The sequence below is a fragment of the Macrobrachium rosenbergii genome, chromosome 44 (genome assembly GCF_040412425.1).
Source record: "Macrobrachium rosenbergii isolate ZJJX-2024 chromosome 44, ASM4041242v1, whole genome shotgun sequence".
Taxonomy (NCBI): Eukaryota; Metazoa; Arthropoda; class Malacostraca; order Decapoda; family Palaemonidae; genus Macrobrachium; species Macrobrachium rosenbergii.
In genome coordinates, this window is record NC_089784.1 from 22,956,145 (window position 1) to 22,971,350 (window position 15,206).

The following is a 15,206-nucleotide window of genomic DNA, read 5'->3' on the forward strand; positions in this document are numbered from 1 at the left end:
ATTCATCTCATCTTGTAAAAAAAGCTGGTCTCTTGTTGAAGCGGTTGCTGCTACTACTTGATTTACCTACCTTCAGAGTACAACTGGACTTCTTCAGGACATTTAGCGCATTGGCTTATATTCAAGGTTTATTTTGGAAGTCCTCCTTTCGGCCCTCATTCAGCCCATCAGGCGAGCCTCATAAATCCATATGATACACTTGCAATTTTCTTAGACAACTTACGTCTGTGTTGGGACTCATTTTGAGCAGAAAGGTATTTTTCTTCCTGACTCGAAACACACAACTCTAACCGATTACACAAACATTTTACATCACAAAACTTCGGCGGGCTTTTACCTCTTCGTTGCTCCTGGTGGCAAGCAAATGTCACAGTCGTTTATAATAATATAGGTTTCATGTCTATATTCTTGCAATTTACATTTACTTCATAAAATGGCTTGCGGGCTGGTCTATGAGCAAGAGCAAGTGCTGGCATAAAGCCAACTTAATCATATACAACAACAACTAACGCTGTGCACCAGCTTGCTTAGGAGGAGGCATATTATTTATATAACATGTACTTTGCTAGATAGTTTTTTTTTTTTTATCAAAAATTAATCTTATTCGTCTTACCTTTGTTGTAAGTTCTTTGGATTTGGCCTAAAAGTGCTTCATCTGGAATTCAGATGCTGATTTATGAAATTACTCTTGAAATTTGAACCAATAAACTCATTCAAAGGTGATTACATTTAACATTGGCTCTTTGGAATTGTTAGAAAATGGATGTTAAAACCGCAATTCACAAGCGTTTATGAGTCAGGTCTGCCGTGACCTAAAAAGCAAAGTAAATGCTGTAGCAGTGATTTTTATTCTCTTGTGAAATTTTATTTGATATCGGCCGACTATAAAACTACCATTTTAAACTAGAAATAGTAGTGAACATAACAAACACAATCTCCCCTAAAGTTTTTAAGTTTTACAGACATACTTAAGATTTAGGGTAAACTTATCCTATGCTCAGTGATTAAAAATGATAACATGTATGTTCCTCATTAATATGAAGAACATATTGATGGTCATGACATATATTGTTCATTACAAAGTTTAGGTTTTCGTTCCAGTGGCTTCCACACAAAGAACATATTACTATCTAAGCTGAATTCTCTTGTTACCCGCCCTCCAAAATAAAGTGAAGAGGTTTCGTGGGAAATTGACACATCAAATGCTCATATAGTATCTTGCCCAGAAATTGACAGTTTTCAAAAATCCACTTATTAGGTTTCTCATATTCAGTCAACTTTACTTTTGTAGTAAAGAACCTGATTTCTTTAAAAGGAAAATATTTCTTGCGAAGTCCTGACTACTTCCAAGAGCCAAATCTTAGAGCCGGCTGCCACCTTTGACTGGCTGGGCCTGCATCCTGTAAAAAATAAAAAAAATAATTAAGCATCAATAAAACACAAAGAACAGATAAAATCAACTCCCGAAAATGTGTTCTACTTTAAAAATATCTGTCTGAATATTTGCACAAAAATGCATCCCATCAATACAAGCAAAAGTTTTACCTCATAGAATTTTGGAAGGGCAGACCCATCCCCCGAAAGCAGTTTCTAAGTCTTGGGCAACAGCGATAGTTATATGATCCTGGTACATACCGCCCACAACCTATGGGTAGAACGGTGGGTGATCAAGGACTAATGTATGTGTTCTTAAAAATATTTATATCTTTCTTTGCTTTTCGAGTCATTTCTCTTATTGCTAATTTTTTTTTTTTTTTCAGTTTCTCTTCCTTCACGATTGTGGAAACTTGCCTTGCAAGATAGTGATCTTCAGGTTAGTTCTATATAAATGTCTCCTTCATTTTGATAATAATAATAATAATAATAATAATAATAATAATAATAATAATAATAATAATAATAACATTTTTGGAGACGTAATGGAAGCGAAGATTATGTAAGTGTGCTTGTGTATGTACAGTATGAAAGGTAATAAAGGTAATCACAATGAGAATATTCTGCAAAGTTCTGAATGGCTAGCAAAATCAAAATATGATTACGTCATATTTTTAAACTGATAACCAAGACGTTATTCATGAAAAACCACGAATACCTACTTCAAAATTACAAGGTGGAAAGATAAACAGTTATTCAGTGTACACTACAGTTAGAGACTCATTGCAGATAAAGATAGCTAAGTGTCTCTGAAAGCATAATATCTCTTTTACGCTTAAAGAGCAGTTTTCAAGTATCTGTACAATGTGAAGCAAAAGTTCCCCAGGATGAGGAACTCGACTCAAATTCATTTAATCTTTCCTTTACTTGCAAAGCACTTACTTGAATACCGAGAGGAATGCCACTGGGTGACAAACCAAGGGGAACCTGGGTGACCGGGAAGCCCAGGGCGTTAAAGATAGCCGTGTAAACAAAATTGAAAGGTCTGAAGAAGGATTCGCTGTGATAGGGCGCCAATGTCGGGTGACTCGGGTACAGCAGGACTCCATCCTCCCCAAGAAGTCTCTGTAAAGATAATGCAAAATGAGGCAAATGGGCATGCAGAGTAAAAGCACACGCCATGGTACGGTTCGAACCCACGGACACCAGTGAGATTGAGTTTCCACTTGGTCCATTATGTTATCAAAGGTGCACAAGTCATTTATTTCAAACGCGTTTCACGTGTTTTATTCAACAAACCTGTCATGAACTGCAAACATAAGCATTTATCATTTTAGCTAAATCAGGGTGAAGGGTAATGTGAACGGTACAAAGGTAATACTAAAACAGAATCATACGTTAATACAAACTCGATTTCAGAAAACTGGAGGTAAATCAACCTCCTTAAGTAAACACCAGTAGCTTCGTTGCTTAACATGTTCTGAGACTTCCATTCTTTCACCATACATGCTAATATTATTCAGGTATCTTTCAATTGCTCCCATTTACTTTTATAATGCTACTGCAGCATTTCTTTACGCCAAAACTACTGAAACTGGCAACCCAGTGCCATCAGCTAGACCAGAACTATCAGAAACCAGGAAAAAATAGCGGCACTCAACTAAAATGGAATAAAGTAATAAGGCTCAGTCTCGAAGAAAGCGTTAAATCCTCCATTTGGAAGATAGGAATTTAGAGGAAACAAAAACTGGAACAGGGGAGACAATTCCTAGGCTTAACGATGTGGAGAAAGTAGTCTAGTAACTGAAACGAGTAATCTAAGGATTGTAGGCTTTCACAGAATAAATTTGAGAGGTAGCCTGGGCCTCAGTGGCGTAGCTGACATTCCATCAGTCGGGGTGCCTAGGTGGGGCCAAGATATTTTTTTGGCGGGCCAAAGAAAATTACACAACTAATGTGCCAGTTCTGTAATGAGTAAAATATGCTATTCTCGAATTTATATATCAATGTGAATGAAGGAAAATAGTAGTATTCGTAATTAGCAAAACTGTATTTGCAATTATAGAGCTCAATTTTCAATTAATTTTCAACTCCTGCTCTATGCAAATGTATCAAATACTGTAATGTAAATTTCCTCACAACCTTATATCCAGCACTAGCCTAATTTCGATTGTCAAGTTTTTCAATTATAGTTTAGCTACAAAGGGAATTCCAACTGGGGGGACCCGTTGGGGGTCGCCCGGCCCCCCCTGGTCCCCCCATAGCGACGCCACTGAGCCTGGCTAATGCTCTCGTCAAGGTTTGCATATCATCAATATTTTCCAATTCTGTCAACGGTCTTTGGAATGGCTTTTTATCATAACAATCAACACTGTATCTTATACAAGTAACAGCCATTCAACCTTGGATTCACAGCGTCTTTGATTATTCAACCAATTTACACATTCTTCTTCTGGTTTTCCAGAAAATTTCCTTATTACTATGCTCATGATAAGCAATCGTAGTTTTTATTACATCGAATTACGCATATATATGTATTTGTGGGCTCAGCATTTCAGACTGTGTGTAAATTATTAAACTGTTTCATCAGCTAAGTAAACATTACCTAGAACAGAAATCTCAAAGACATACGTTGCCTAACCTTCCAGGCACATCTAATTTGCAAGAAGTGAGAAATTTCTGAAGAGTTGCAAGTCTCAAACTAACTCACCTGAATTTTCATATGCAAAGCTTTGTTTAAAGATTCATCGTTGATGCTAATCTGTCTTAAAGGCGCGTCTTCCTTTCCTTGAAGAACCCTCTTCTGTTGCTTTAAGAAAGTGATTTCCCCTACCAGTTTGTCCAGAGCCGCCTGGGCCAGGGAGGGGACCGTGTGACGCGCTCGTCCGAGCAAAGATCTCATGATTTCCGTCCAAAGGTTTATCTCGCCCTGTGAATCGAGGAAGCTCATGTAACGGGATTCTTACTTTCGCTCTTATTGAGTGGACCAAATAATCTGATCATGAGTTGATTTATAAATTTCTAGAGGTTCAAGCTATGATAAGTTTGTCAAACATTTTTGAAGACTGCTTGTTATATAAAAAGGACATTGAAAGTACACAACCAGTTTGAGTGGTTGAGCTAAAACAGTCCTATAATAATAATAATAATAATAATAATAATAATAATAATAATAATAATAATAATAATAATAATAATAATAACATAGTTAAAGGCCGATTACACGTAAGAAAAAGGTATTCTTAAAACATTCAATATGGTAATTTCCAGACCTTGGTCATTTCACTCTCTCTCTCTCTCTCTCTCTCTCTCTCTCTCTCTCTCTCTCTCTCTCTCTCTCTCTCTCTCTCTCTCTATATATATATATATATATATATATATATATATATATATATATATATATATATATATATATATATATATATATATATATATATATATATATATATATATACTTATTATTTATGAGCTGCTTAAACATCAACTGATCCTCATAAATTCCTCCTTCATCTTTTCCTGCCAGATTCTGTAGGAATATTTCATACCAGGAATATTAACCTGTGGAGAAGATAGAATGTTACTCGAATGGAATACAACAAAATATGATTTCATGCGTGAAATAATATTTATGAAATAATTATTTCATGAATTTTAAGATTACACGCAAGAACTTAGTGGTTATGTACATGTTCTTTACTTAACTAGCAAAAATAACCAATAAATGTGCTAGAGGAGCATTCGTGACAAAAGGAAATATCAAATGTAAAAGATAATTCCGGCATAGCGCTCTTTATTTTTCTTACTTTACGGACTGTGATGTCATAAGTGTGCCGAAAATGGTGTGCCACGGCCCTCTGTACGGCCACTAATTCCCGACTTGGGCGAGTGCACCAGATTTCATCTCCGTCATTTTCCATGGTATAGATTTTCAGACGCCCTGGGTCAACCTGCAGATAAGAATTTCATGGCTTCGTCTTCTTGTTGCAAAGTTGAACGTTGTTTACAGTAAAACACAGATTCGATTTCAAAGATAGTTCTGAATCATTATTTGTACCACAGTAACATTGCTAATGGTAGACTTTGGCACAGTATTTATTTGCATTCGTATGAACATAAATGAGTATGTATCGATTACTGCTTCGTAATTTGTAAATAATGCATTAAACGTGCGCTCCATGCAAGTATGATGTGCACATGACTGACTGCATGAAATAATGATGACGGTCTTCCGAATAACAGTGAACTTACTCAGCATATTCTTCATTTTTCTCGGTTATTTCATAATTTAGTGTCGATAGCAATGAATAACACTCACCAATAGAGATTTTTCAATATATTTATGACACTATTTCTGAAATATAAAAAATAATGCTTAAAAAAGAAAAAAAAATCATCTGTAATTATCAGAGAGAAACCAAGAACACAGAGCTAAATGTGCTGTAATAAGAGATTTTTTTTTGGGCCAACTTACTCATTTTATTAATAACTTGTGACGCGCCTGTTTCACCCTTAGGCTCCCGAATAGGGTTTAGTTAGTGAGAGCTAAACCTTGGTCAGTACTTGGACGTTGTGATCGACCATGAACGCCAAGCAGGACAATAGCTCACATCGAGACAATGAGAGCCAACAGAGTGAACAAGTCAGGAGCAGTAAAAAAAAATAATAATAAACAAACAGATAAATAAATGAACATTTCACCCACCCTTTTACTCAGTGACAGCTGAGACACTCTGTCGCCTGCCAGAACAGCTAACACTGGACTCAGGTCTCTGGCGTGGCGGGATATCGGTCCTGCACTTTGCAGTTCGCTGTACTGGGAATGATGGTGGACGTTGCAGCCTTGTACTGATACGATGCCTGTGGAGGGAACAAATGGCAAAGTGTTACATCAGAGCTACATGTTGGAACTATTTATTTAGTGGTGTGTAATAAATGCTTACATTAATTATGCAGCCATGTAAAAGACTGACGTTTAAGTTTAAGCTTTTTTATTTTTTTTGCTGTAGGACAAAAGGACAGAATTCATAACTTACGCTTGTTTTCAGAGCCAGTTACTTTGAAAAAAAAAAAAAAATTTACTGCGAAGGCGGTGAGATAAAATCTATTTGAAAGCAAGTATATCTGAAGGAGTTATCGTGAGAAAATGTATACCAGTCGAAAGCTTTACAATGAAAGTGGGAAGTAACAGACCTACTTAGTAGAGAGATTATTGAAAGAGTATTCTTATGCTACTCAGTATTTACAAATTTTTAGTGGACAGGAAATCTGCAAACTGAGATAAATGTTCCATTCCTAATAACCTGCGAACTGGTTATTTCAAGCTTTCATTTACATAAATAGGCCTGCCAGTATTTTGATGGGTAGAATTCAGTCACAATCTAACACGTTCAAAAGATAATAATAATTTAGTTTTAAAAAAAAAAAAAAAGGCGCAATAGGCAAACGATACGATAAATAAAATATCCGCTTTTAATTAAAACGTCGGCTGTTTCTACCAAAAAAGTCTGTATCCGAACTCTTTCTATTGTTTAGTATACTTAAAAACTCCATACTATTCCCCTCCCCCGCCCCCGTACGCTACAGTTTTTTTTTTTTTTTTTTTTTTTTTTTTTTTACCATATTGAACCGTCTATTTACGTTACAGGATGTCAGACACGGTTCCTTTGTACATAAAAAAAACTTTTGTTTAGCCTGGGATTGCAGTTTCGGGAAAGAAGAAAGCATAATTCAGATGAATATGAGAGGTTGTGCGATTGAAACCGAAGCATGCAGAAAGACTTTGTAAATCAATGATTTAATAAAGTGTCAAGGTTTAATGAACAGCTGAGACGATAGCGATCTCATCCGTCCTACGACAGTACTCACTTATGCTCACCATTTGTTGGTTTGTGGGAGAAGAGGCCGCAGAAGAAGGCCGGGATGCGCAGAGACCCTCCCGAGTCCGTGCCAATACTGAGTGGAGTGCCGCAAGCGCACATTAATGCGGCCTGAAAAGAGAGAGAGAGAGAATTAAAGCATATCACTAGAATTTAAGAAAAACGAGCTCTTCAAGCCCAAATCGCGAGACGTCACATAGCTTAAATCTTTTAAAGCCAATTGACTGACGTCTCATTCAGGGCCTTCGAACGGTCATGAAGGTGCTTGAAAGACTAATAGCATTGATAATAGTAAGGAAAACATAAAAATCATCCCATATAGGTTTTTGACATCATTGTCATCATAACTGAACTGTTAAGCAACATGTCTAACGTTAGATGAAAACTGGACCATAGGACTAAAAATACGAAACACCGAAAAAGTACCTCTCCTCCCGATGACCCTCCTGGTGTTCTTCTGGTATCATACGGGTTGTTAGTTCTGCCATAGACTTTGTTGTCACTCTCCCACCACATGCCAAGTTCGGAGACGTTAGTAGTGCCTAACAAAATGGCACCTGTAAAAAAAAAACTATGACCATCAGGTGCCTGGTACTTGAAGACTGCACTGTGATTAACGCAAAGCAACTTTGGGAAATCATGGATAATACTTTTATCCTTTTTTTGTACAACACTGAAATGTGAAATTTATTTAACAGTGCTTACCAGCCTTCTTCATTTTAGCCACAACGTATGCGTCTGAAGGAGAGAGCAGGCCCTCTCGAGCAACCAGACCTCCAGTATGAGGAAATCCTGCGAAAAAATATAGACGCTGAAACTGTAGTTCTGGAGATTTTAGAATTACTCATATATGGACAGAACACCGGTCAGTTCATAAATCACTTCATGGCGGAAAAACAAGTATATAATGTAGGATTATTATTAAATGTGAAACAAATAACTATCAAGAAACTTGCAATGTGAGAAAATTCTTTTATTCAGAAAGGACATTTGAACTTCTTTGTAGCAATTCTTCATAATTTTTAGTATGAATAAATGGCTTCACAGGTACGTTTCATGGCGACCTCTGTACCTAATAGATGCCTGAATTTGAAGTTAACATTCTTAAAGTTAGTTTTAATCTGTAATTCCATCTTTATTTATCTCCGGCACTGAAGACCTTCATTCCAGAGTGGCTTCTTTAACATGCATAGAAATCAATAAAAGAAATAGTATATTTGGTTTAATTTTCAGAACATCAAACAAAAGAAGAAAATAAAAACAATATCATCAATACTTAATTTTTTTTGTTTTCCTAAATATCTGCAAGGTCAGTAGATTTCAGGCTGCGTACTTATTTAATTATGAACAAAATTAAAACTGTATACAACTACTGGCAAACTTTCGTACTCGATGAAGTACTAATAGACCAGATATCATTACAGATATTCTGAAAAAGATAGCGAGAGATAAGTCGTTAACGCATTTTATCAGATTTCAATCTTTCATACTGAACTCTTGCGGAAAAAATCAAGTTTTGCTCATGAAATTCAGGAATAAAGAATGAGACAATTTAATTTACACAAGTTTACAGAATGCGCAAAATAGCTATGACGGTGAAAAGCACAATCAGCTGGTTTACCCCACATTTTACTGATATGCGGCTTTTCCTTTTCCTTCTCCTTTAAGACCTCACTCCCAGTTCAGTCTCATCTGCACAGTTATTCATGCACGGTACACCGTACTCCCAGGTTCACCTAAGACCTGTCCAAGTCCCAGCTGCATTGCTCTCTGCCCTTTACTTCTCTTCCGTTCCCATTGATCTCCTCCCACCTTTTAGCTGTCCATCTTCTTTAACTATTTCCCCAATATTCACCCATTGTTTAAGTAGGATTCTTCAGGTGAGCCTCATAAGCCTAGAGACGTGACAAAGTTGTCTCGTTAAACTAATTGTACGACTTTCTAGAGCCTCTTGTAAATAGTTCTTACCTGCTACTGCAATGGTTTCTTTAACTGTGAAGGGAACACCCAAGAACGGCCTCCTCCTTTCCAACATTTCAACCGTCAATGTTCCGTCTTTCAAGCCCTGGGTGAGCAATTAACGTTTATGGGTGAGATGCAGAAAATACTTTTTCAAACAGAAACATCGCAGCATGTTCCTACGAGCGACAGTTAATCGTAAGAGATACAAAACATCATGATCGAAATAATGCTGGAATTAAAGAATAATACTATTACTGATTCGCCGAAGAAGTCGGTTCTGATATGACTTGCAATTCTGTATTATGAATATTAACAAAAAGTTTGAATAGCAGTATCTTCCTTGTTTTGTTATGTATGTTGACCAGTAATTTGTCAAACTATTTCACCTTCTTTTTTAATGTTTTCTTACTTTCCTCACTTGAATAACCATAACTTCTCTTTCGATAATGTTTTTATATAGCATCAGATTTCCACAAGATTTTGAATGCGCTACAAAGCCTTTAGTTTCATTCGTTATATAAAAAAATCATTAAGTAAAATTGTTTTTCCTGATAAACTCAGACAGGAACTCGGATTTTCAAGCAATAGAAGTCATTCGCAGAGGGTGTTGAAGAAAGACCTAAAATATGTTAGTAGTCTTCTTAAGGATACTCGGTTTTTTCTCAAAATGTTTTCCTCTCTTTCGTTAAATGGAATGAGTTACAGAATAAGGTTGTACAGACACAAAAGCAAGAAAGAAAGGAAGAAGGAAAGAAAGTTAATATACTAATTTGCAACGCATAAAATTAGAAGATTCATTTACCTTATTTAACATCTCGTCCACCCTTCTTGCTTGCAGAAGCGCGGCCTTGAAGCTCTCCTGCGTTATTGCATTCAGGACCGGATTGACGTCGCTGACCCTGGTTATGTACGCACGCACTACCTCCACGCTGCTCATCTTCAAAAAGAAAAAATGAGTATGGGTTTTCCTTTTGAAGGGTAAGCTAACACAAATTTACAATAAACATGTAACAGTTCTATAATAAGCGAAATCTCACGAAAATTTAATGAGATAGTTCAGAATTAACTCTGTGATAGTCTACTCCTGGAAAAGGAAGTTTTTTCATGTCATTTAAGTTTATAATTACTATTCTCGAACGATTTATTGATATTATTGTTTAACGTATTAATAACAAGGGCATTTTTTCACGTGAGAATAAGCCAATGGACAGTAAGTAACATACTTCATGGCATGTTACATACGACAGAATATTTTATCTCCTTGATGCATCGTGTCTCTCATGACCTTGGCCATGCATGAACTTTCAGCCCATTCTACCTCGGCTGCTGTTCTCTACTCCTGTCTCTCTCCTTGTTTCTTCCATAGCATAAGAAGCACCCATTATCTACATAAGCTTTTCCTACATTGGTGTGATCATACCCCTTTCCTTAGAAGTATCTGATAAGCAGACAGTTACCTATAGCAGACTTCTCCTCAAATCAACTTTTTATGAGCCCCACCCTCTTTATTCTCCAGTCAATCCAGTCGAATAGGCTGACAAGACAGCAACTCCTCAGGGATCGAATGCATCTGCATCAACATATGGCCAATCAAAAATCAGCACACCAGTTCACATGTAACCCACGTCTGTTATAAGTACCCGGATGCCGTATTTCAATCCCCTTTGTAACTCTCAGTGGATGACCACCAGAGCGTGAGTCGAAACGCCGTTGGAAATAAAACTGTTACATCAGAAAATTTTTACATGACCTGAGGAAACCTAATATACCATCTATACGCTGATGAGGTTATAGGACTTTAAGAACCGAATCTATACGAATTCACTAATAATAATAATAATAATAATAATAATAATAATAATAATAATAATAATAATAATAATAATAATAATAATAATGAAGTATAAACTATAGTGAAGTACATGGAAACTGAGAAAGACTAATATAGAATACGAAAAATAAGTAATTCTTGATTATACAGCTCTCTGAAACTGCTATCTATTTGCATCACGGATTTCCTGCTATGTCTGAAAGCACCAGATTATAACATCACAAAGTTTCCTTACTGGTTTGTTCATATAATGCGAACATTTTTTTTCTTACTTATTATTCTCGAGGTATTTGACTGTCCATGTTACTTCCATTGCGTTACTCAAAAAATATTTTATTCAAGAGAAGAATGTTCCTGCATTAATGACTGATGGCAATACATTTGCGTTGGTAAGCCATCCATTCATATACATCTATGCAAACGATTTTATTGATCTTCGTAAGTAAAAACTGCATTGTGAACACTGAATGGTTAGAGTGAAGTGGAATTATGGCGATTCGTGTGAAAGGAGGTGCAAAGAATTAGGCGATAAATTTATAATGCAATTTCAAAGTGAGGTACTGTTTACCACACTTCATACATTCTACAATGACTATGTAGAGAATATGATCATCTTTTTAAGTGATTCTATTACTACCATGAGGCTATGATAAATTACCTTTCCTTCCCTGATATATCTCGCCAAGTCAACAGCAGAATGCATCAGCGTCGGGTTGAAGACAGGCGGAAGCGGAGTCTTTCTCCTCCATCCTTTGAGGACGAAGAACAAAAGGGTCACTGCATAGTCCCACAGGCGTCTCGCGAGCCTCAGAAACGGTCGGAGAAGAAACATGACGATTCCATCTTCCAACACCATTTTGGCTGACGAGAAGGAAAAATCACGGCTAAAATTTCATGGAAGATTAAGTGGAATTTTGGCATTAATGTTATGGCAAATCGGGTATGCTTATGCATTTTGGTTAGCGAATGTTAGAAGAGTTAATTATTCTTATTTAACCAGGCTTCACAAAGAACAAGAATGAACTACTGTTAAGTATAATCTGTAGAAAATTATACTTATGCATAGACATCTCTTCCTGCAATGGTTTTTTTAACAGGTATTAACAAAACAAAAAAAATATAAGTTTGTTTCAATGATATTTCAGGGGATGAAAAATTTAAGGCCTGCAAGAGAGAAAGACGGGGTGAACCTGCTCTGTTACAAACCCACTGTACTTTTTTTTTTTTTTTTTTTTTTTTTTTTAACTCAGCGAATTACGTTAATGGTAATTAAACAACTATCAGACTCAGAGTTAAAAAGAGAAAAGATGGTTAGGATTCACTTCCTGCTTGTTGTTCAGTTGCCTTTTAACTACACATTGTGGACTTTACTTGCTAAAGCTCAGTGCTGCTTGGATTGTAATGAATGTTGGTAATATGCTAATCATTAGATTAACCATCAGAATTGACATTTCTTAGGTTCCTAATACATCACACTGTATCATAATTGTAGATGTAATGTTATCATTACAAAAAATAATATTATTCTCCAAAAGTATTATTGATAAAGTTCTGGGAGCAATTTTCCATGTGAGCTACATGTCCGCAAAAGGAACAAAAACAAGAAATTTCTTCCCCACGGCATGTAACTAATTTTCTGTTGAAAGGGCACAGTGTTATCTTACATGCATGTGTTTTGTTAAGTATACAAAACCATGCAATCGCAAGTATAGGCCGTGTAGGGAAATTGAAACGAATTCAAAATGAATGAAAGGTCATTCCTAGATTGCAACAAATCCCCTTCTAGGGGATAAAAATGATGTACAGGTAATGTTAAAAATGGCTGTGATTTCAGAAAGATGTCAAAGTGCACACTGATAGACGAAAAATTCAAGAACATTAATTTAATCCGCTGATAAGATGCTGATAAAGATTCCTCATCTTTCATCGACTATAGAAGACGGGAAATCTCCCTTGACACATAAATCCGCCTCATCTGTTACTAGGCAGTTTTTTTTGAAGAAATTTCCCCGAGGGCTTTCACATAACTACAAAGGCAAAAGCCTTTGTTTAAATAGATTTAGGCTCAAAGAGAGTTAGGCTCAGTAATCGAACATTTTACTTATATTTAGATGTCTAGGGAAAAGTACTTGCCAATATTGCAGACGCCAATCAGTGATTATTAAGACCCTGAATAAGTGTCTCCAAAATGATTATTGTTGTTATTGCACCTTTTAAAGTTCTCTCTCTTTCTCTCTCTCTCTCTCTCTCTCTCTCTCTCTCTCTCTCTCTCTCTCTCTCTCTCTGAATTCTCGCCAAGACTACATTACATTGTACTCACCACTTCCAGGAGTTTGTTCTTTAAAAAATGGCTGACGTCTATATGCCCACTGGTCGGAGTTGTGATGCTATGCCTTTCACATCTTAAGCGCCTGACTAATCGACTGTTTGGCCTGGTGCTCTTTAGCCTCTAAACTTATTCTATCTTATCTTATAAGATAACAAAGTATACGAAGAATCTCTACGGAAGATGAGCAATATTCGGTACGCTCAGGGTGGACCCCCCACCGTTTTACGAAGGTCCTAAAGTACTTCTTTCATAAAATGTTATAATTTCATCATCATTGCCACTGGCCGTGCCTTTTCTTGCTTCAAAATCTCTCTTAGATTCCATTAATCACATACTTAAGAAATATCAAGTCAAGGAGTTCCATATTTCTTCTGAAAAACAGTATCGTAATTCCTCTTCTTGTGTCTGTGTTCAGAATATCATACTTTTAGAAAGTCTAGACACTTTAGAGAAAACTGATGAATTCATTGATACGTTTTTCCTTATTTAATAATAACCAAATGACACGTGAAATAATATAACGTTAGTTGCGTAATTTGAAGAGATAACATATATCTAGAAAGTTGAGTCAGCTCAGCAAAAGATGATAGGTTCATTGTTACTTTTTTTTTTTTTTTACCTGATAAAGGTTTAAATGTCACTTGAAACAAGGTAATGAATATACGCAAATATACTGGGGCACCACAAGGCTCTCGTATAATTTCTTTCATACTGCATCCATTTCTTCCATCATTATGGATCATGGCTGCAGGTTTCTAAATCCTTTGTTCGATACGAAATCCAACCTTTATCCATTACTGCTCAGAGGAATTTGTTGGTTGTTTAAGAGGGAATTTATAACTATAGACAATCTCTAGTTCATCCAGCTACAGGGACTTGAAAATGTTAAATGAGGGTGACTCTCTAGGTTTGGGAAAGTGGTGAAATTCTTTTTGTCATCGAAATCCATTATTTTTTCTACGCATTTCTTTAACAAAGAAATCCCTTCATTGTTTCTCAGTAAATCTCCAAAGTTCTTGGTTAAAGTTTTGCGTTTATCCCTTTTTTCAGTCACAACAATTTCTTTTAGGTTTAGCGTTCTCTTCTTCCAGTATATTTTGGATATGCCAATTAGTATGATTCTTGTCAATCTATAAATTTAGGTCTTTCTTGTCACAACCGATTTTTCAAAAATAATGTATAATTTTTTCCTTATTTTTGCTGTGTTGTTTTATATTCGAGTTTTTCTTTACCAGACTTTACTTCTCTTTATTTTAAGTCCATGAAACCTTGATTAGGATCCCATTTTAATACAAATACCTTTGAGCAATGCGGATCTGGATGACAAAAATAAAACAACGATTGGTAATTTTGTTCAGTTTATTTACAAAGTACAAAAGATATGTTTTATCACATAAGCGCAAAAGGACAACTACGTAATCAAATACACATTTACATATGTAAATAAATAAGTAATAAGTGTAGATTATGAGTAAAGTCAGCTGAAAAAATTAGCATGACGTCACTCTTTAGCCCAGTTGGCAATGAGTTGACAGAAACATCAAGTCTTGAACTCCACTCCCAAACAAAAGTTTGGAGAAAATACAGAGGTGAATTGTAGGTATGAGTTACAGGAGATACATTACTGTGTGCTGGAAAGTATGCAAAGGCAGTATGAAGTCGACTGAAATATGACAATGAATATTGCCCGAAAAGTAAATTGAGAATGATTGCACTGTAAAAATCAGAAAATGATTAGATGGTAATGAAGAGAACTTGAAATTAGTGAATGAATAAAAAAAAGATTGTAAAATGTTTATTTTTAGAAATATTAGATATCATAACATCACTTAAG

The 15,206-nt window shown here is 35.9% G+C and overlaps 1 protein-coding gene across 1 annotated transcript; it reads right to left on the reverse strand.

Annotated features, from left to right (window-relative positions):
* Window positions 1–832: 832 nt before the first annotated feature.
* Window positions 833–13,495, reverse strand: LOC136829399 (fatty-acid amide hydrolase 2-B-like). Its single transcript, XM_067087896.1, has 14 exons — window positions 13,364–13,495; window positions 11,702–11,904; window positions 10,015–10,149; window positions 9,219–9,315; window positions 7,956–8,042; window positions 7,677–7,807; window positions 7,250–7,361; window positions 6,077–6,231; window positions 5,178–5,321; window positions 4,860–4,932; window positions 4,085–4,335; window positions 2,317–2,499; window positions 1,546–1,645; window positions 833–1,400 (listed from the first exon to the last, which is right to left on the reverse strand). The coding sequence occupies exons 2-13, from the start codon at window positions 11,897–11,899 to the stop codon at window positions 1,547–1,549; spliced, it is 1,665 nt and encodes a 554-aa protein (XP_066943997.1). The 5' UTR covers window positions 11,900–11,904; window positions 13,364–13,495; the 3' UTR covers window positions 833–1,400; window position 1,546.
* Window positions 13,496–15,206: the final 1,711 nt, after the last annotated feature.

Coding starts and splice junctions, on each gene's coding strand:
- LOC136829399 (XM_067087896.1), bottom strand. CDS start 11,899: ATGGTGTTGGAAGATGGAATCGTCATGTTTCTTCTCCGACCGTTTCTG. Junction 7,362..7,676: donor GAGGGTCATCGGGAGGAGAG/GTACTTTTTCGG, acceptor CTCTCTTTTCAG/GCCGCATTAATGTGCGCTTG. Junction 1,646..2,316: donor GCATTCCTCTCGGTATTCAA/GTAAGTGCTTTG, acceptor TTCTACCCATAG/GTTGTGGGCGGTATGTACCA.